Raw genomic sequence first — 20,516 nt, 5'->3', positions numbered from 1 at the left:
ATGGCATAAAGCGCGAGCTGGGCTGTCCTCATCTTAAAAACCTCATCTCATCTTTTCTTTTTTTTGCTCATAAGTTGTACCCTTACTCGCTTACGCACTCCTCATACTTTTTTTGCTCATAAGTTGTACCCTTACTTGTTTACGGACTGCGATAACTCTACAATAAGTGCCGATGATGTAATCACCTACCTGGAAAACGCTTCGCATAAGACCGGCACTTCCCGCTAATTGTTCTGCTTTCTCCAATGTCATAAATACTTGATTTTAAATAGCTTTCTCAAAAAAGACGTTCATCGACCATTTGAATTCATGAAGAATTCATGAAAACAGCAAAACTTCTCTGCAGAACGGGTCGCACTGGCATTTCTCCCTTATTGCAAGCGCCTCCGATGTAAGCAATCCTCGCTTTGAGGTCACTGTAGCCAGAAATACACTCGACTATTTGTATCCATTAAAACTTGTGAATTCAGTCTCTGCTATCGCTGAAATGAAACACACGAACTATGCGCACTCGCAAGGACACGTCACGAAAGGGGTCGACAGTCTGCCGTCGTCTGAAATTTGAGAATCTAGCAAAAGTGCACCGCTGATTATAAAGTGTCAAGATATAAAATTCAGCTGCTCGTTTCGCTTTTTTATGGATAAGGGAGGCACAAGCGAAGTTTTTCAGGCCATCACCTCACCCGATGTGAAGCCTTCACTCAGCCACACAAGCCCAAGTGATGGCAGCAAACGACGACCGGCACCGTCTCACTGTGTTTTGCCAATGTTGCTTGCCTCGCCACTCGGTTCTATGCTCAGGCCTTGTACGAATGCCCATCTTGACTGATGCACGTACGGTGCATATGTCGCCATGGATAGCATGAGGTTTCCCTCTAAGCAATGCAGAGCGAACGACTGCAGTACTGGCTCCACCGCCATCATCGCATCACTTTTTCACGCACATGGAGCTCTCTTTACACTACTATGATACATGGTCATTGGTTGTGCTTGTGTCGTCATCGACCTGTTTAACAGACTGGTGCGTCAGCAACAGCACCCACATATCGACCACCTACCGAATGTCGATCACAGTCGCATCTGCCCAGTGAGACTGGACCCCAACTATACCAACGAAAACCTATGTTACTGTTATCGCTTTTGTGCCTTAACATATTCACCAGTCACTCATACATGAGGGATGTCTGCTACTTCGATCGCCGACGAAAGTACAGGGGACATGATACCTACCTCGTTGCCCGCAATGCAGCAGACGACGCTGCTCCGTGTATGCCCTTGTGATGTCATGCGAGCAAGAATGCTCACATGACGTCACAAGGGCATACGCTCCTCCGACTGGTGGTTGCTGCCAGTGGGAGGAGTTTCCTGGTCTCAATTCTGATTGCATTTTTCGTAACATACAGTAAGTCCAGGTCACTCAAATTTTGCAGACAGAATATAGGCTCTTGTATTACTGAAGTAAAAACTGGATTATGTAGAAAAACCATATTATGTAGAAAAACCATGTCATGGCCCCTTAAATTTGGACATATCTCGACGTCTTGAAGACAAAAGTGCAAACACATACACAACAGAACAGAAAAGAAATGGAGAAATGATAAAGTAGGTGTACTTCATCATGAAGCAGTGTAAAAAAAAATGGCAAAACAAAAATCAGACAGAACACAAAAGGAAGAATAGACTGGAAAAGCACTCCACCCAGTACATTCCTCCTGCTACGTACAGTTTCACATTCTTTGCACCTTGAGATTAAATGGGCCACACCATATAAAACAGCACAACAAAATAAATAGAAATTCTTGTATGATGCTGAAATCAAAATAAAAACTTCAAAAAGTTAACAGGAACAAAACATTCAGCTGTCAAGGCACAACAATTTCTTATTACCAAAAACACGGACTAATTATGGCAAGCAAATGACATCTTTCTTTGCCATCTCCACTTGCAACAACTTGCACCCTCCACTGATATCATCAATGCCATTGTACAAGATCAAAAAAATGTTAAAACGCCGTACGTTTGAATCAGATATTTAACGTTTTTGTCCTTAGAAATTCTGCATCACATTCATATGCTGTACATTTGTGTCTTTTTGTTGTTTGTTTCTTTCCTTTCTTTTTTCACCTCGGATCGTTGTGCATGTGCTGGTATATCATACTATATTTGCAAGCCCTATTTGCAGTTTCGACTTTTGGGCCTCCTGCTGTACAGTAGAATCTCAGTGATACGAATCTCAAGGGGAAGCGAAAATATTCGTATCATCCGAAATTTCGTATCAACAAAAAACGAGCGAAATCCGTCCCGAAACCATGATGCACGCACAAAAAAAAACATTTATTTACGTGGAAAGAAGTCACGTATGTCCTTCTGGGTCTTCTTCTCAGCGAGGTCGGCCAGCAGAGAATTTTCGAAGCTGAAGAACTGGGCTGTAGTGTTCTCACGCACAGTCTCGGATGTCACAGCATGCCGCAGAATATCGAGAGTGTGCATAGTTTCGGCTGCCAACGGTGGTTGGCCATCACCATTTTGGCACTCGTCTTCTTCGTCACTGGTCGAAATTCCAGGCTGCGACGATACATCCTCCACAATGTCTTCCACTGTGCGCAGACCACAGGTGACGAGATCGTCGTCTGCGGTGACAAAATCGTCGGTACTGCAGCCAAAGCCAAGCTGGTTCCAGACATCAACCGGAATTGGATCTGGCGCTTGCGAGGTGGTGGCCACTGTGGATTTAAAAATCCCACACTTTGCGAAACAATTCGCAATGGTTGCAGGGGAGACGCGCTCCCAGGCCACTGCAATAAAATGCATCGCATCCAAAAGACTAATCTGCATATTTGCGTCCTTACGGTCAATCTTCGCAAGGAGGCGGCGCACTAACAAACATTTGAAGTGGTGCTTTAGGTTTCTGATAATGCCAGCATCCAGTGGCTGCAAATGAATAGTAGCGTTCGGGGGCAGGAATACCACTTTGATGCTCTGTAGCGTCATGTGCTTTGGATGCACCGCACACTGGTCCAGCAGCAAAATATCTTTCTGTTCTTGCATGACATCCTATGGTCCAAGTATGTGACGAACTCCACAAACAGAGCCGACGTCATCCACGCCTTTTTATTGGCTCTATATGTGCAGGGCAAACAACCGGCTGCCTTAAAGCATCGGGGCTTTTCGTGTTTTCCAATGACGTTCAGTTTCATTTTTTCCGACCTGTCAGCATTGTAGCAAAACAAAACCGTCACACGCTGCTTACTATTTTGTCTTCCCTGCCAGGCTTCGCCCTTGAAGCAGAGACTCTTTTCGGGCTGAAGATTGTAAAACAGCCCTGCCTCGTCAATGTTAAAAACATCGCGAGCGTCATGTTCCGCGATGAAAGACTGCAGCGTGGTTGCCATCCAATCTTCAACAACGGAGCCGTCAACCTTTTTTCCTTCACTGCAAACGGTTTTGTGTCGTGCCTTAAATCGATGAATCCAGCCACCAGAGGCCTGAAAAATTTTCAATTCCAAGCGTGAGTGCGATATCCGCAGCCTTCTCACGCAGAACTTTTCCGTCAACGTTGACGTTGGCCGCGGTGACCTCTTTAAACCATGTTAGGCGAACTTTTTCTAACTTTACATGGTGAGCAGTCTTCGCTTCTTTGGAGTTTACGCCAAAGTGCTGCACATTCTGCATAATTTGGTCGTGCTGACCGACGATCCTAGACAGCGTAGAAATTGGCAGGCCTAATTCCTTGGCCATGTCAATGCGCCTTTTCTTGGGCTCTTCATCCACCTTCTTTAAAATATCCAGTTTGTCCTTCAAGGACAGCGCCTTCGGCTTTCGCAACATCGTACCGATTGCAGTACCTTTCGGGCTGACGCGATCAATGCTCGTAAATGACACACGCAAACAACACGCTGCACTTCCGTAGTCGTCGGGCACGAGGAAACAAAGAAACGGAAGCTACTGCAGGTGTGACGATCTGCGCGCTGGCTGTAGCGGAAAGTGGTGGTGGTGGTTGCTGCTATGAATTGGGGGGGAAGGGCAGGTACTGGTTCCAACGTATGTTGGCCCTTTGGGCATCACTCTTGGGGACCAGGGGAGGGGGAATGGGATGTGGGGAAGGGGGGGCAGAAAGACCGGCGGAACAGGCATGCAGAGCCGCGAGAAATTTGGAGAAGACAAATCGTGCCCGACCAGTTGGATTGGCTGGTTCGCAGGGCGAACAGACCAATAAGCAGTGGCGCTAGCCTCGGGCAAAAACAAAGTAAAAAGAAAAAGGCGAAGAGGCCGCCCCCAAATATTATATAGAGAGAATGCTTCGCTTGCCTCGTCAGCCTCCCTGCCGCCGCGGAATCCCAAACCGGCACTAGCGCATGCTGCGCCGGTGGCGGCTCGACAGTAGCGGTACCAATGTTCGTATCATCCGGCACGACGCGAAAAAGTGCTCGGAATATCCGAATTTTGGCCCATTGTACACAATGCATTTCGGCGGGGAAATTTTACGAATTCGTATCACACTGAAATTCGTATCAGCCGGGTTCGCATCACCGAGATTCTACTGTATATATACCCTATAACCATGTACTACACCGTAAATCAGAAATAAAAAATGTTCAAACTAACGAAAAAGAAAGCTGAGAAAATGGCTCACACAAGGAGTCTTGACAGATTTAGTTGACAGCACCTCCATTAAGGGCTTGGAAACCAGGGAGCCACATTCTGGCTTCACAGTAGATGAGGCTGGATCTGATTTTGGCCACACTGCTACCCAAGGCTTGACTTGAGCATCAGTTAATTTTGGTCGCTTTGGCTTGCTGGAATATGCACTAACACTGCACAGACCAAACATACAGAAAAATATTTATGCACAGTTCTTGACATAGTAAAGAGAGGGGCATACTGCATAACAAGAATAAGGAGGCATTGATTTGCAAGATGGTTGGTGATTTACTTCAGCATGAGTAGGATAAAAAAAAAAACAAGTATCAGGAAGAAAATGCCTCACAACAGAGCACACTAAAACATTTACAGTAAAACTGCGATAATATGATATAGGTTCATTTGAAATCCCGGATAATTCGTAAAATTTACATGGTACCGTAATTTGCAATGTAAATTTTATCGCATAATTCGAGCCACCAGCTTGCACCGGCTCAGTTAATTCGAAGGTCTGGGGTGCTATGTGGCAATGCCCAAGCTTGACACAAACTTGGCCGTCATACTTTTAACGCTCCACTGTACCACTTATAATCGGCATGCGTGTCCACACTTAGCAGTGCAACGCTTAAGTGGGGAGCCTTGTCTTGAAAACAAAATTTTATGAATCTTCTAGTCACAATTATGAAATTTTCAGGGAACTTGTATTTTTGCATGCTTATTCTAAATATGACATTTAATTTCATGTAAAACAATTCCTTGAGCACTTATGTAATTGTTATGCAAGTTTTTCATAAAGAGCTTTCAAAAAAAATTTCAGCAGGAAACTTGCTGATATGTGTGTTATGGGTTCTATTGACTTTAAGGAAAGCAGTAAGGATAAAATTATCAACCTGACCATCATAGAACTAGAGTTATAGGGAATACAAGCCACTTCTTTGCATTCCTGAAGTGACAACTTCAAAGCCCTATAACTCAAGTTCTATGATAAGCAGGACGATTTCACCCTTATTACATTCCTTTATGTCAAGAGAACCCATAACATACATTTCAGCAAGTTTCCTGCAGAAAATTTTCTTGAAAGCTTTTCACGAAAAACTTTCATAACAATTACATAAATGCTCAAGGAATTGTTTTACATGAAGTTAAATTACATATTTAGAATCTGCACACAAAAATACATGCTCTCTGATGATTTCTTAACTGTGACTACACTGATAAAAAAATTTTTTCCAAGACCAAGCTCCCCCTTAATTGGACTCTTCAGTGTTTCTTGCACAGGCGCGCAGACCACGGCAACACTTCAACTTAGTGCCCGGCACAGCGACGTTACACTGGCCAAAGCGGCACACTGCGCCGGCACCGACATGCATATAGTTTCTATTCTGTGCATACCGTGCACCACGTCAAACACTCCAAAACAAAAGTACATCTTGGCAGCCCTGGATTTTCCGCACGTACTGCGCACACACACTCATCTCACTGCAAGCCCTTCTGCACACGCGCCTTAGAGCTGTATGTGCCCTCATGCGAGCGCTGAGAATGTCGGAGTGTAAAAGCATCGACGAATGGTGAAGAGCTTTGCCAGTAACAGAGCTACATGAAGAGAGATGTGTGACCTGTGGGCGTCCAAGTCGACAAGACTGAATTTCAGGCGACCAGCAGTGATGTGATGACCCCGACAAGCGTAACCGAGCTCCTCCCATAGGAGTTAAACATCAAACGCAGCTTTGCCGAGTGCAACGGTAGTGATTCTAAAGTGTTGCAAGCAGTACAACATTTCGTGCCTTCCTTTAGCATTATGTTCTGTGTTTGAATAATTAGAAAACCAGCTTCGAATATTTACATGGTCCGACAGGCTATGAATTCAGGTGGTTCTACTGCAATTTCTCTAAAATAAATTACCTTTATATCATCTTGTCCACTGCATATAGATAGAACTGCTAACTTCTGGAATGATATCTAAGTGATAACAGCTGCAAGTTTGTGAAGCTGAACATGCAGTATTTTCATCTCTTTGCAATACCATTCTGCACACAGCATCAAGAGTAAAAATTAGAAAAAATAAAAAAATCTTTTACTGCTCGTCTTGGTCTCTTGCACGAACTGCCCGTGATCGCAACCTTGTAGCCAGTTTTGGGGTTACTGGAATTGTGGGCTTTCTAGGTTCCATGTTTCGGCATTGTCCACCTGACAAGTAAGACACCAAGAATCAAGTACTTAGTTTCTTTTGAGCTGCACTGGCTATGTAAACAAATGATGCACGCACACACACACAAAAGGCACGTTTATGTACAACACAATACCAGACAACATACAAGATCTGTTCACTTTAATTTTACGATGTTCACTCTAAGAAATGTAATTTTTACTAGCACACAAAAATCGTAAGAACGAAATTTTCAAATCTCACGATTTTTCAGATTTTCTCCAACTATTGAAAATTCCCTGACGAAATCACAAGGGCTATCATATTAAAGCAATGCTTAAAAGCTTCTCTATTTGAAGATCTCCAGAATACTGTCACACTACTGCAGGGGGACTTTGCAACTCGGGAAGACAAGCTATGACAAGCCATGTGGAGAACAGAAAGCATAAAGTGGCTGCAAAGTGAGAACTGCTTCCAGCAAAGAGCATAATAGGCTGAATGTGAGTTTCATGAAACAAGCCTAATCCGTTGCAAATCTGCAGTTTTGGGTTTGTACAGTCAACATGCCTTGATGCTACCATTAATCGATCTTCATGTATCAACTCTCGGAGCGAAGTTTACAGAGGCACAATGCAAACATGGCACTGCAAATAGGTGCAAATATGGCAGGAATAAGGGTTCATCATTCAATGAGTCTGAGTGCATATTTAATAGCAGTACAGGTGTAGGTGCTAACGAATGGGAGGACAGAGTTTGCCTTGCATGACGTTGCATTCAGACCTGCCTAAGCTTGGAGTTGTACAAGGCTAGCTGGGATGATGCCAAATTCCCTGACAGCGATTCGCTGAATTTCCCGATTTGCCCAATTCCCTGCCAGTTGGTAGACACCCTGAAAACAGTGCTTGTCAGAAGGCTCTCAAATATTTCATTTTGAGCACATTGGGCGACAACAGAGCTCCTACTTTGCATTTCTGGTAACAAATAATAGGAAACCAGCAGAAACATGTGAAAAATGCAAAAAAAAACAAGAAAAATAAAGAAAAGCCTACCCATAAAAAAAAAAACATAACTACAGTGCAGAAGACAAGGGAATGGAAAGAGGTGCTCGTTATGACATACATGACAGAAGCCAACAGTGACCGAAAACAAGGACCACAGGGAATGTATTTTTCTTTCTTTTTCTAATTTTGTAGTTTTTATTACTGGGAGATTAATAAAAGCAGCAGAAAAAACAACCACATGCCGCCGGTAGCATCCGAACCCACGACCTCCGAATTTCTAAGTCCGGTGCACTACCAACTGAGCTACGGTGACGGCTGTCCAAGCTTCCACTTTTGGGGGTATTTATGTGCAGTGTAAGCGAATGTGAGTCCTGTATTACCACGAGTGCCACGTAGGAACATAGTTGAACGGCGAGGGCAGAAGCTGTGCAATAACCCTCTTATGCTACCTACAGCATCAAGATTGCCAGATTAAAGGCCCTCGATGAACTATTCAGAAGACAAGAGAATAAAAAGAGGTGCTCATTATGACATAAATGACGGAAGCCAACAGTCACCAAAACCAAGGAGCAAAGGCAATGTCTTTTTCTTAATTTTTTTTTAATTTTGTATTTTTTATCAACGGGAGATTAATAAAAGCAGACAAAAAACAAGCACATGCCGCTGGTGAGATATGAGTCCACGACCTCCGAACTGGTTAACTACTATTAACTAATTTCTTAATTACTGGTTTTAGGGCACAACAAGATTATATTGCAATAGGAAACATTGGTTGTGCTTTCTAGACAATCACATGTAAGAAGACAGGTCAGGCGCAAACTAACAACTGAGGTTTATTCCAGAAAAAACACTTATATATCATACCATAGCAGCGCAGGCGCATCAGGGTATCAGCAGCGTAACAAAAGAACAACCCAAAATCAGAAAAAAACTAAAGGCGTGGCTCACCTAAACATACTCTCAAGAAAACGTGCCTCCCTATTGTAAAGTATGACTGATGTGTCACTGATGCATGCTTGTCCCTTCTTTTTTATATAATATGACTCAAGAAGTTCACGTGCTTTTTCATTACTGCACTTGCGCAGGATCTTAACTTGGTGGAGCAGGGGCCTGCATTTATGTTCTAAGCAGTGCATGGGTAAATGACGTTGCTCCTGGTTTTTAATTGATCTTTCGTGTTCTCGGACGAAAGATCAATTAAAAACCTGTCTTCTTACATGTGATTGTCTAGAAAGCGCAACCAATGTTTCCTATTGCAATGAACCAACTTGCCCAACAACGCATCCTGCTAAAGATTATATTGCAGAAATGGAGCGTGGCAATGTCAAAGGCAAACCCGGTGTTAAAAATTTCCAACTTGACATCTTGGCTAAAGAGATCAGACATGAAATTATGTGCACAAAATCAGCTGATATTGAAACTAAAATAATATACACTAGAAGTAGTATAGCCCCCCTTTACACTGAGGGGACGAGGTTAAAGGACAAAGCACGTAGTGTTTTCTGGGTTCAGCTTACATTCAAGGATGACATGCAAAGCAAAAGCTAAGTGTCTATGAACTACACACCATTCAACTTCTATATTTAGCAACCACACAAGTCAACATGCAAAAAATTAGCAATGTAAAATGAATTCTGCATTCTTATCATGAAATTACCTTGAAAAAAAAAAGAGAAAAGAGAAAAGGGGAAGATTTCTCTTGTAACTAAACAGGTAAAAAAGCTACTAGAACTAATAAAACAGTTGAAACTGATCAGTAATAATTGGAGCAACTATAGTTGAATACTACTCAAGAACAAAGTAGCAGATTCCCTCAAAAGCCGCCAACGGTGTCTGCCTATTGTCATGACGTCACGGTAAATTTCCTTGCACTTGCCACTGCCACTAGTTTGTGGCTGGCAGGTGCAAGGAGGTTGACCACAACATTATGACAATAGGTTAATGCCTTTAATGGGGGCCCTCCTTTGAAGAAATTTGCATCTTCATTCCCAAGTAGTATCTGAGCATAGCACATTTTGATGAATGTTTACAGGTGTTTAACATCCCAAAGCGACTCAGGCTATGGGGGATGCCACAGAGAAAGGCTCTGGAAATTTCGACCACCTCAGATTCTTTAACACACACTGACATTGCACAGTACACGGTCCTCTAGAATTTCGCTTCCATCGAAATTCGACCGCTGCGGCGGGAATAGATCCCGCGTCTTTCGGGTCAGCAGCCAAGCACCATAACCACTGAGCCACCGCAGCAGCACATTTTGATGAAGACTGTACCTCTAGACATGTGAAAAAAATATTTTCAGCATGACACTCACCTTCAGCCTTAAAAACCTTTCGAAACCTTGTTGGTGTCTTGGTATGAAAATTTCCCACAAGCTCAGCCAAACTTTGGCACATAGCAGCTGGAGCACGGCCAGGCTTCCTTATTTCTGAAGAAGCAGCAGGCTTTCTTGCTGCTGAAAGAGTGGCAGACTTTTCTCTTGAGGCAGCAGCAGGCTTCTTCATTGTCAAGAGAGTGGGAGGCTTTTTTGCTGTTGAGGCAGTGGGAGGCTTTTTTGCCGTTGAGGCAGTGGGAGGCTTTTTTGCCATTGAGGCAGTGGGAGGCTTTTTTGCCATTGAGGCAGTGGGAGGCTTCCGTGCTGCTGAGGCAGTGGGGGGCTTCCTCGCTGCTGAGGCAGTGGGGGGCTTCCTCGCTGCTGAGGCAGTGGGGGGCTTCCTCGCTGCTGAGGCAGTGGGGGGCTTCCTTGCTGCTGAGGCAATGGGGGGCTTCCTTCCTGCTGAGGCAGTGGGGGGCTTCCTTCCTGTTGAGGCAGTGGGGGGCTTCCTTCCTGCTGAGGCAGTGGGGGGCTTCCTTCCTGCTGAGGCAGTGGGAGGCTTCCGTGCTGCTGAGGCAGTGGGGGGCTTCCTTGCTGCTGAGACAGTGGGAGGCTTCCGTGCTGCTGAGGCAGTGGGGGGCTTCCGTGCTGCTGAGGCAGTGGGGGGCTTCCTTGCTGCTGAGGCAGTGGGGGGCTTCCTTCCTGCTGAGGCAGTGGGGGGCTTCCTTCCTGCTGAGGCAGTGGGGGGCTTCTTTACAGTCAGAACAGTAGCAGGCCCCTTTGTTGATAAAGGAGGGGCAGGCTTGCACAGTGTTGGGCGGCAGCGTGAACCATCAACGTTACATACTCGAAGAGGCCTCCTCTTTCCCAGACGTTCCACCTGCACATACATAAGAGGCTTAAATTTTCTTAATGCACAAAAGACAGCCACTTCTTTGGCAGTTATGCGATTCCAGCGCAAGTGACAGCCTATGGACACAATAGTGGACAGTTAATACAAGAGCGTCTTGGGAAGCGTTTTGGTAGGCAACAAACACGTAGATGCTGCACTAATAGTAAGCAAAGGTAATGTTATTTTATGATATCTACAATAACAAGGAGATACCAGAAGCAGAACAACCAAAAAGGTGAAACATAAAAGTTGCAATAAGCTAGTCCCAAAGAACAATTAACACTATGAAACCTACCACTGTTTTTCAGAAGGTTTCACTAGACTGTTCTGGTAAAGTGGTGTACAAGTGCATATCATCCTTTGCTTGCAGTGCAAGTTATGTAAGCGAGACAGAACAATAGTGTCCAGAAACCAGCTCTCTGCTGCCTTCAGTCAAGGAAGAGTGCAATTACTATGTGAAAACAGTATTTGCCAATTATTCACAAAGCTAGCTGTTGTCAGCCACTGCTCTTTTAGCAATTTGCACTGTTAAACTTTGAAAAAAAAAAAAAAAATTTGTTCCCAACTGGTCCTCTACCACATGGTTCACAGTAGTTCATTATAATTCCTGAAAATATAGACCTTTCAGACATCAAAGAAGTACTTGTTCCCTCCCTACTGCACTGGGCACCCAAAGAAGCACAGCTGTGCTGGTTGCTGGTTGATTGGGGTTTAACGTCCCAAAGCGACTCAGGCTATGAGAGATGCCGTAGTGAAGGGCTCCGGAAATTTAGACCACCTGGGGTTCTTTAACGTGCACTGACATCGCACAGTACGCGGGCCTCTAAAATTTCGCCTCCATCAAAATTCGACCGCCGTGGCCGGGATCGAACCCGCGTCTCTCGGGCCGGCAGCCGAGCGTCCGGCGGCTTGCACAGCTGTGCAATGCATCGTTGCCTTAACACCTCACAAACCAGCAGGTAGTGTTGTCATGAACAAAGAAACATAAATCAACAAACAGACCTAGCACAAAAAAAGGTAGTATCTTCACTTCACTTTAATACCTTAAACACCCTCACTAGAGGGTATTACGTAAGTAAGGGGTTTTACATTACATTACATATCGTAATATAGCCACATGAAGAATTTCAGCGACCTCAACCTCAGCAGATAAAATTACGTATTTCATTGTTGTAGAACACACGCATGACTGTTTACCAATGGTCTTTGTGTCCCTCATAGCAAGCGTGCAGATTATGGACACTGAATCCACAATACTACTCTCCTTCGTGTACTTGCCAGCATCAAAATGGCGACATGGGGAGCCAGATTTACCGTCACCTAAAAAATTCAATGCAGCAGTGTGTTACCTTCCAGCCCAGTGGTAATATCTAAATGCAGCTAGAAGCATTTCCCTATGCTTTACTCGGTTTCAGTAACTGTTGGCTTCCGTCATATGTATGTCATAACGAGCCCCTCATTTCCCTACCCTTGTCTGCTTAATAGCGATGGCTGCTGACTGATGTCAAGCATTTATCCCTAAAGAGCCTTGCCCCCCCACTCATCGCTCCAGGTGAAAATTTTATACTTCAGGAGATGTAAACCCTCATCCAGGAAATGTGCTCCCAAAAAATTTTTCAGAAAAGACGCCTCAATATCAGCTGCATCTATCACACTGAAGCTGTTTCATAATGGTTCTCTGCTGCGCCCTCTCTAAGCCAGTCTCACACATGTCAGATGACTAGGCTTGCAAATGATTTGTCTTCTTTCTCAGAAGGAACAATGGTACTTTAGAAGACATTTTATGCCCCACATGCACTGTGCCAGATGGACATCTTCACCTGTCACATAGAAGTGGCAGGCAACAAAAGCAAACTGCATACAATTCTAAGATAATACATGATTATCATAACAACAGAGTTGCAAAGCACACCAATGCAAGCTCTACAGCTCCACGGTTGACTTATAGTACAGTGCTACACTTTCACTTACTGCAGAGACGGTGAATCAGCAAGCGCACAATAAAGCTGCAACACAGAGGAAAAAAACAGTAAATGAAGTGAAAGAATGACACAATGTGCAAGTATCGCAGATACACAAAAGCAAAGCTATAACAGTTGCTTCTTCATGATGGAACATGAAACACCTAAGAAAGAGCATGAACACAGTAGGCAGGCGACAAGACATTATTGTACTGCTTGTGTAACACAGTAAAAGACACTGTAGAAAGAAAAATAGTGTGTAAAAGGCATCGTTACACAGCCTCTTACACAGCGAGTGGCATTTCCCGCCATTGATGGTTTATGCGTTGGACTGGTACCTTCGACGATTTCATGATGCGCCCCGCCCACTCGGAGTTGTGCGCTGCGGAGAAGCGTGATGGCCGTCTCGATTTCAATCGGCTATTACGTCACCATATCAAACGCTAGCCTGAAAGGACTTCGCATGTTTCACCTGCAAGTTTCACACATTCGACCCCTTTCAGCTAGTTGATTTCTAAAACCTACACAGTTGCCCTTTAATGCAGCCTCCGGTCATATGTACTATTCGAATTATAGACAGTTTTTTTGGGGGGGAACCACACTTTTTCAATGTATTTATGACTCGTTAATATGGAAACTCGCTTCCCGTACTATGGGCAAAGAGAAAATGTACAGGGCCCTTTGGGGCACATGTATTTTTGCTGCATCCCATGAAGTCTCGACTGAGGAGCGACTATTGCTAGTTGAAAACTTCTCCCAATGCCCCGCCTGGACAACGTGAAATACCACTGGCCGAGGCAATTTTTGACTGGCCCTCCAGGGACTTAAAGAAAAATGAAATAAAAAATGCAGACTGCAATGAGAACGAAATCTCATTGTGTTTCTTTTACTGTATTTTGAGTGCAGGAAACTAGCGAAAGGCAGTGGGAAAGTGCAAATGTCTGAGTGACAACCTTTCCCTTTTGCGGTTTCATGCTTTACAGTGCCAACGTGCCCAGTCGATGCACTTTACCATTTGGCGCATTGCATAAATAGCTCTGAAGAAAGCTCTGGAGTTTGTGCTGCATAAAAAGCTGTATTCAGCAGCTCTCGGGCGATTGAGTACAGATATGTAAAAGTGAGCCGTGGGATGTGAACTTGGGAGTTAGGTCGTCAAGTCATGAGACACCATCATGTGTCTCAAAGGCCACCAGGCCCTTCAAGCCACACCATGTTATTTCGTGCATAATGGCGACAAGGATAATGAACTTGGAGGTCCAAAACTTGTGTAACTTCAACTTCACTGACGACCACTAAGCACAGAAGTAGACCTTAATCACAGCGTTTTTTTCCAAACATTTTTTTTTTCTTTGCAATTCACTATTAAAGACAACTCACTCTGTAAACTGCTTTACTCAGGAACCAGAGTCCGTATGAGGCACGACTGTATCCTTCTATACTAGAAGCAGAAAAATGTAAGGACCTCACAGTGCACAATATGTAAAACAGGCTATAATTTTCTCTGAATGTGAACTACTTTTTAAGCGTGCATTGAGCCTAAGCGATTCACCTTACCAACCACATATCATATTGCCAAATGGCATTCTTACTTCAAGAAGTCTCAGTGAGTCAGTCGCAGGGTGAAACATTGGCAAGAGGTAACACAAAGTGCAGGAGATTGCCAGTCATGGTACTTGAGATTTGTTGCAACAAGATATGCACTTTGGCTGTACGGCAAACCACTTTTTGGCAGGGACATGGCCTGCATGAACAGACGCACTAGCTTTGGCAGCGTTAACTGCTATGTACATATGAAACAGAGTATAGTTATTTGGAGAGTACACAGTAATACTTGGGTTACAATATATAACTGCAGGCACAAATGTCAAGCTAAGGCACATGCTGACAGAAAGGGTCCAAGACGCAATTATATATCTGTAAAAATGCAAACCAGTACAAGCACCCCTACACCTGCTCACACACATGCGGACAGCAAACAGCAATGCTCATCAAATCATGTCGCTCCGTGGCACATGTGCCATGTGATGATCTGTGCCCCACCTTTGCTGCGGTGCTTGCTCACTGCCTGTTCAATCTCCACGGGCTCGCGATTTTTGAATGGCACGAGAAATGGCCCAAGTTTATTAAGCCCTGGCAGTGAGGGCAATCGCGCTTTCGAAATTCTAAAAACATATATGGGTATTACGGTGGGCTATACACCTCTCAATAAGTAAGCAGCCTAACAGTACTAGTTAGAAAGTTCAGTATAGTAAAACCCCGTTAACTCGAAGTCAATGGGACCACAAAAAATATTCGAATTAACCGAGCACAGCGAAAAAATAGGACCAAGGAAAGAAATTTCATTGCAGAAACGCTCCACCTTTATTGGATGAACTTTGAGAGATAACCATATACTGCTATGTAAAAGTCTACCCCCTAACTCGTCGCCCTTGCTGGCCAAAGAAGTTGACTCCAAATATAAGTTGATGAATACACCCTCCCCACTCTTCGAACGTGTTAGCTGTATTCTGATATGCACTACACAGGTGAAAATGCTGTGTTGCAAAAAGTACTCCCCTAACTCAAAAAGTCTTTTTTAATTTCCGAAAGTTTTAGGTGAAATACTGTATAGGTAAGCAACACTGTGTCTGTACTTTATTACGCACTTCATACATAGGTAAGCACTACTGCACTTGCACTTTATGTATGCGCAATGACTGCGATTTGCAGCATGACAGTTCGAAAAACTACAGTCCACTGCACCATGCCATTGAAGCAGTGTCCAGCTATACACAGCCCCATGATTACCATGATTTCTGAATCACCAGTGCTACCACCTGGTATATTTATGTGCAGTCAAGTACACCTTAGGAAGCGCATTTGCAAAATACTCTGCAAACATATGAACACATGTTCAACAAAAAGCTTGCTCTACCTGCAATTGGTATAAATATTTTGCAGCAGTATCGATACACTAGGCTTGTGTTACCTTGTGTTAAAGCGGTAATTAGAGGGTGAGTTATAATTTGTGCAATAAGAAAGGGGAAAGCATGGCACAAAACAGTGCAAGAGACGGCACAAGAAAGAGATGACGCACTTAAAACTGCATGCCCCACTCGCTTCAGTTTAAGAGGGGACAGCAAGGGTGCAGTGCAATGCACGTGCCTTGCCCTAGGGGCACTGCCTTGCTGATCACGGTAACACCAGCACCAGGTACCGACCATTGGCCAGCCTACCAACTCTGTTCCAAAGCCAGCGAGCCGCTTTTACTTCGCAGCAGCGCTGTCATTCCATTGGCCTTTCCCTCGGTCAGCCTGCTGACACTGTTCTTGTCCAGTATATCGTACTTTTTTCTGCCATGTTTGATACTCATCAACTCCAGACATATCAAGAAAGAAGTAGAAAAAAAATTTAACCTGAACGCACTACCAGATTTGTGGGCAGGATTATAAATGGTAAAACTTGACTCTAATTTAAAGCTGTATTCATGGAAAGAAGTGCAGGCAAATTCCTTTCCCCTAGAACACTATCAGTAGAACAACAATATAACATAATGAAAGGGGGAAGATGATGTAAAGTTGAAGTGGAATGGCTATGTGAAGACCAAAGCACAAAGGAGCTTGCCTTGTTCTGTTTTAGCTTTCACAAACTATCAAGGCAACTGGTAGGCAACTGCTTATAACAGAAACAAGCAGTGGCCTACCACTTGAGCAGACAGATACTGCACTAAGTAACACAAGGTGTTTCACTTAGTGCATGCTTTGGCTGGCTGATGCTCACCCTCTGTTTGTGTGTAGGCTTTTCTGCTTCAGGGTGGCAGTTTTCTTTCAATGGTGAGGTGGTGGCTTTGGCAGGAGTTGACACAGCTGAGGCATCTGATCGTGCTTTCACTGCAGCACTGCTCAGGGCTTCTTGTGCGGCATCCACTGCCACAGTACCAAGCGCCGCAGTCATACTTCTGGTCATCCTTCTGAGCAAAGAAAAACTCAATGAATTCTCATCAATATCGTCACACCTGCCCAACAGTGAGCAGAAAATTAAAAAGAGAAAGAAGCTTATGAGAAATATGCCTTGAGCTGTAAAAACAGCATATTCATTTATAATGATCTAGGCATGAGGCTAAACTAATGTTTTATGCAACAGTCCCAAGCGCTGGTGGGTTAACACATTTGTGTAAACACAAATGTGTACTCCTGATCTCATGCGAGCTGATTGTGTGCGCGTAAGTGGCTGTTCTGAAGACCGCAGAGGCACTTCCTGTTGCGCTTGCGTCTTAATTCTTTCCTTTGCATAACGAAACCGCTGTATATGCTGAAGTGCTCATTCATCACGTGCCGAGTGTTCTTGCAATCAACCTTCTTCCCAACTGATCTGCACCAAGTCCTAGCAGTTTCTGACGTAAGAATTCACAAGGTGTTCACTTTGTGCAATTTTCATAAAGTCAATGTTTCTTAGGTATGAATAAAAATATGATGGGTGTACCAGAAAAAAAAAAATAAAGATTTTACTCTTACGTTTCATGTGTCTTGTCATTGTTTTCCATGGATACGCTGGTGCTTTTTTACATACCGGTCGTAGCAGTAGCTAAATGCAAGTCAATGCAATAACATAGTGCAGTTCGTACAGTTTGGAGCATGGTCACTCCTGGATATGTTCTTGCCATTTGCTTGTCACTTGGCAGAACACTTATTTTTTTTTCAGTGTGCTGCTGTGAATTATTACATATGATGGGCATTTTATTTTTTAGAGAAGGCAGTTTTCTACCAGCAGCCAATATAGAATCGGGGAAAAAATTCTTCTGGCGCTCCCTCTGACACACTACTTAAGGCAACATGCGAACAATTTCCTGCTTTCTACACAGGCCTGATTCTCCCGGCACAGTTCATTTTGGCTACAGCTACAGCCTGGCACTTGCTAATGATTGGCTATGTTGTGTAGCTTGAGAGCAGTTCCTTTACTGCTTTTGTGGCCCTTCTCAGCTGCTGAGAACTTCATAGTTCAAAGCCTAAAAGATCTCAATTCACATGGCTCAAGACAGCTAAAAGTGGAAGCAATTATTGAACAGTAGTTTGTGACAAATGGGACAAAAATGCCACACCAGCCATGGGCCTTGTGCAGTTGCTGTTAAGTGTCAAATTTGTCAACCATCAATTGTGTCTGTCGTTTCTCACCCTCATTTAGTCTTTTCGTGCTACATTTTAATTTTTTTATGTCAGTATACTTCCAGTGGACTTCACTTAATGTGATGTTCAAAATGCTCAAACTCCATGATTGGTCAAAAGGGTTGTGGCATCACAACCACATCACTTCGCGCTAGTAATTCAAACACCCCACAACGATCGCACAGTACAACAGTGATGACGTCACTATACAATACCTCACTGGTCTACAGAATTAAGACGTCACAAGGAATTTAAATTGATTAAAAACATCAGATAAATTGTGATCACAAAGTCGCAACACAGCTCAAATGTCATTATGACATGCAAGAATACAAAATAAATTAACTGCCCTGAAAAGAAAATTGCGGTAAAATTGGCATCGAGCCCGGAACCCTTCAGTTGCGAGTAAGACACGCTAACCCTAGGCCAACGAGGCACGTTCGATGGGCTAGTGCATCTTCTGGTGAATAAAAATAATATTAGAAAAATTCCAAAAGCAAATAAATATAAAATAAGCAAAATAAAGAATGGTGTTCGTGTCTGCAATGAGGAGGCCGCTCAAGGGACCCATTAACGCTACTGCATCATACTGAAAATTTTTTAACGCTTCAGGCCAGCACAGCACATCCAGATTTTTTTCCCTGAAATACTGCCATGAGTACCAAAAACAAGTCACTGTTTTCAAGGTCACATGTCACATGGCTTTCTCTGCTTTTTGCTAAGAATTCAGTGCTGCGATGCTGCGCGTTGCAAAGGTAACTGCCATGGAGGGGAAGGTCTCCCACAGACATTCCTTTCAGTGGCGCCACGCGTTCCCTAGCAAAACCCTTCATGCATCTCTTTGCCAGCCCGATATACTTCCTGCCACGTTTCAACGAGACAGGAAGTATATCGCCTTGCTGACACACTGTGAATCGTGTCCTGTGCTGTGAACTCCTGTCTACCTACCATGACCTTGCTCACTTGCTTACACATAGCACAGGCCTTATGCCAGGTAGAGCAAACAACTTGAGCGCCAGCCTGACCTTGCTGCAGTCTTCTTAGGTTATGCATGACAGCCTGTGGATGTAGGGTATGACAACTACAGATTTCGAGGGGTTGTCTTGAGTTGTGGTCGTAACCTTTGTGCTGTTGTCGACAGTCCATCTTCTGGATGAGGTTTTTGCAAATTGTTGTCAGGAGCGTGGCTAAATAGGCAGCGTTTTTGAACTTTGCCATCTGCCTGTCGAAGCTATGCCCCATCTGGTGGCGGCACAACTTGATTTTGGCATTCTTGATGGCACAGGTTGAAATCACGCTCGACATTTTTTGGATGCAAGGGTCGCACAGCCAATAAATTGCTTATTCATCTCGCCCCTTTTCGGCTGCTACAAAAATTACGATTCCGATGCAAACCACCAGCGCAAAAGAGAGACGATATGAAGAAATAAGGCAAGCGCCGTCTTCATGTTGTCCGCGTATTTTGAGCTAGTGGTTCACAATGCACCACGAACTTCCAATGTGTTAAGCTATGATCCGGAACCAACTAACTCAGTTTTATCCCCTTGTCACCAACAAACCACTGAGGCAAAGGCACGCCATCTCCGCACTCTGACACTGCATGCGTAATGGGGCGGGGCGCCTCAGTCCTGTAAACATACCTGAAGACGCCATCTTCTTTTCGGTCTTCTGGAAGAAACCAAAATTGGCACAGCAGTTAGAAACAATGGCGTTAGCCGAAGTGCGCACCATTTCGTCTCCTGTGCTCATTCGAAAAAAAAAGAAATATTTTGTAAAACGATCATCTATAAACACCCAAACTAATGCTCCTGCATTACGCAGCACGTAGAAACATTTTGAAACACAGAGGAGGGACAAAAAAATAGAACGTACCAAAGTAGCTTTCCGGGCTGCTGTCACCTTCGTCGTCGCTGGCTCTCGGCAAGCTAACATACTTCGGACAGTCGAAGTCCCACTCGGACATTTTCAACGGTAACGTGCAGGATCAGCCTAAAACCGAAGGCACAGATTCGTATAAAACGACCGCTACCACCACTAGCCGCTCTACCAACGCCAGCCACCGCTACTTGACCAACACAAGTTACACACAACAGACATTCAAAACGAAGCATGAAGCGGCCAAGGAAGCGACTGCCAATCAGCGGCCGAGCGCTTGCGCTGTCCGATGATGATAGTGGAATTTTCTGTAAGCCCTCTGTAAGCACGGTCCTTAATGCAATTTATTAATTGCTTATAAAATTTTAGCTCAGCTCAGCTTTTTTCAACAGTTCAGAGCTCCTAGAAAAGTTAGTTCGGTTGGCCGGTCCATTTTCCTTCGAATCATTGCAGAACGCTTGCTTTTTGGCCTGTTGCTTTCCTTTTATTTCCTGTTGATCGGCCTCAACTTTAAAGCATTATTCCTCATTTTTAGTGCGTGCTCC

General features: G+C 44.1%; 1 protein-coding gene and 1 non-coding gene across 7 annotated transcripts in view; one reads left to right on the top strand and one right to left on the bottom strand.

Annotated features, from left to right (window-relative positions):
• LOC144113870 (uncharacterized) overlaps nt 1–20,238 on the bottom strand; it is a 44,270-nt gene extending 24,032 nt beyond the window's left edge. For 2 of the 6 annotated variants that reach the window (XM_077647235.1, XM_077647240.1), the window contains exons 1-6: nt 19,969–20,212; nt 19,737–19,764; nt 16,715–16,904; nt 10,103–10,982; nt 6,720–6,828; nt 4,634–4,814 (exon numbers count right to left, since the gene is read on the bottom strand). In XM_077647235.1, coding sequence (XP_077503361.1) covers nt 4,634–4,814; nt 6,720–6,828; nt 10,103–10,982; nt 16,715–16,904; nt 19,737–19,764; nt 19,969–20,059 — 1,479 coding nt within the window. In that variant the 5' untranslated portion in view covers nt 20,060–20,212. Of the gene's footprint in view, nt 1–4,633; nt 4,815–6,719; nt 6,829–10,102; nt 10,983–16,714; nt 16,905–19,736; nt 19,765–19,968 lie in introns of all 6 variants that reach the window. The other 4 variants (XM_077647239.1, XM_077647237.1, XM_077647236.1 and 1 more) reach the window with 4 other exon arrangements.
• Nucleotides 13,633–13,778, top strand: LOC144116848 (U4 spliceosomal RNA). Its single transcript, XR_013311971.1, has one exon. It is a non-coding gene; the product is annotated as a U4 spliceosomal RNA (small nuclear RNA).
• Nucleotides 20,239–20,516: the final 278 nt, after the last annotated feature.

Source organism: Amblyomma americanum, chromosome 1 (genome assembly GCF_052857255.1).
Source record: "Amblyomma americanum isolate KBUSLIRL-KWMA chromosome 1, ASM5285725v1, whole genome shotgun sequence".
In the NCBI taxonomy this organism is placed as follows: domain Eukaryota; kingdom Metazoa; phylum Arthropoda; class Arachnida; order Ixodida; family Ixodidae; genus Amblyomma; species Amblyomma americanum.
This window is presented reverse-complemented; position numbering and strand designations above follow the sequence as displayed.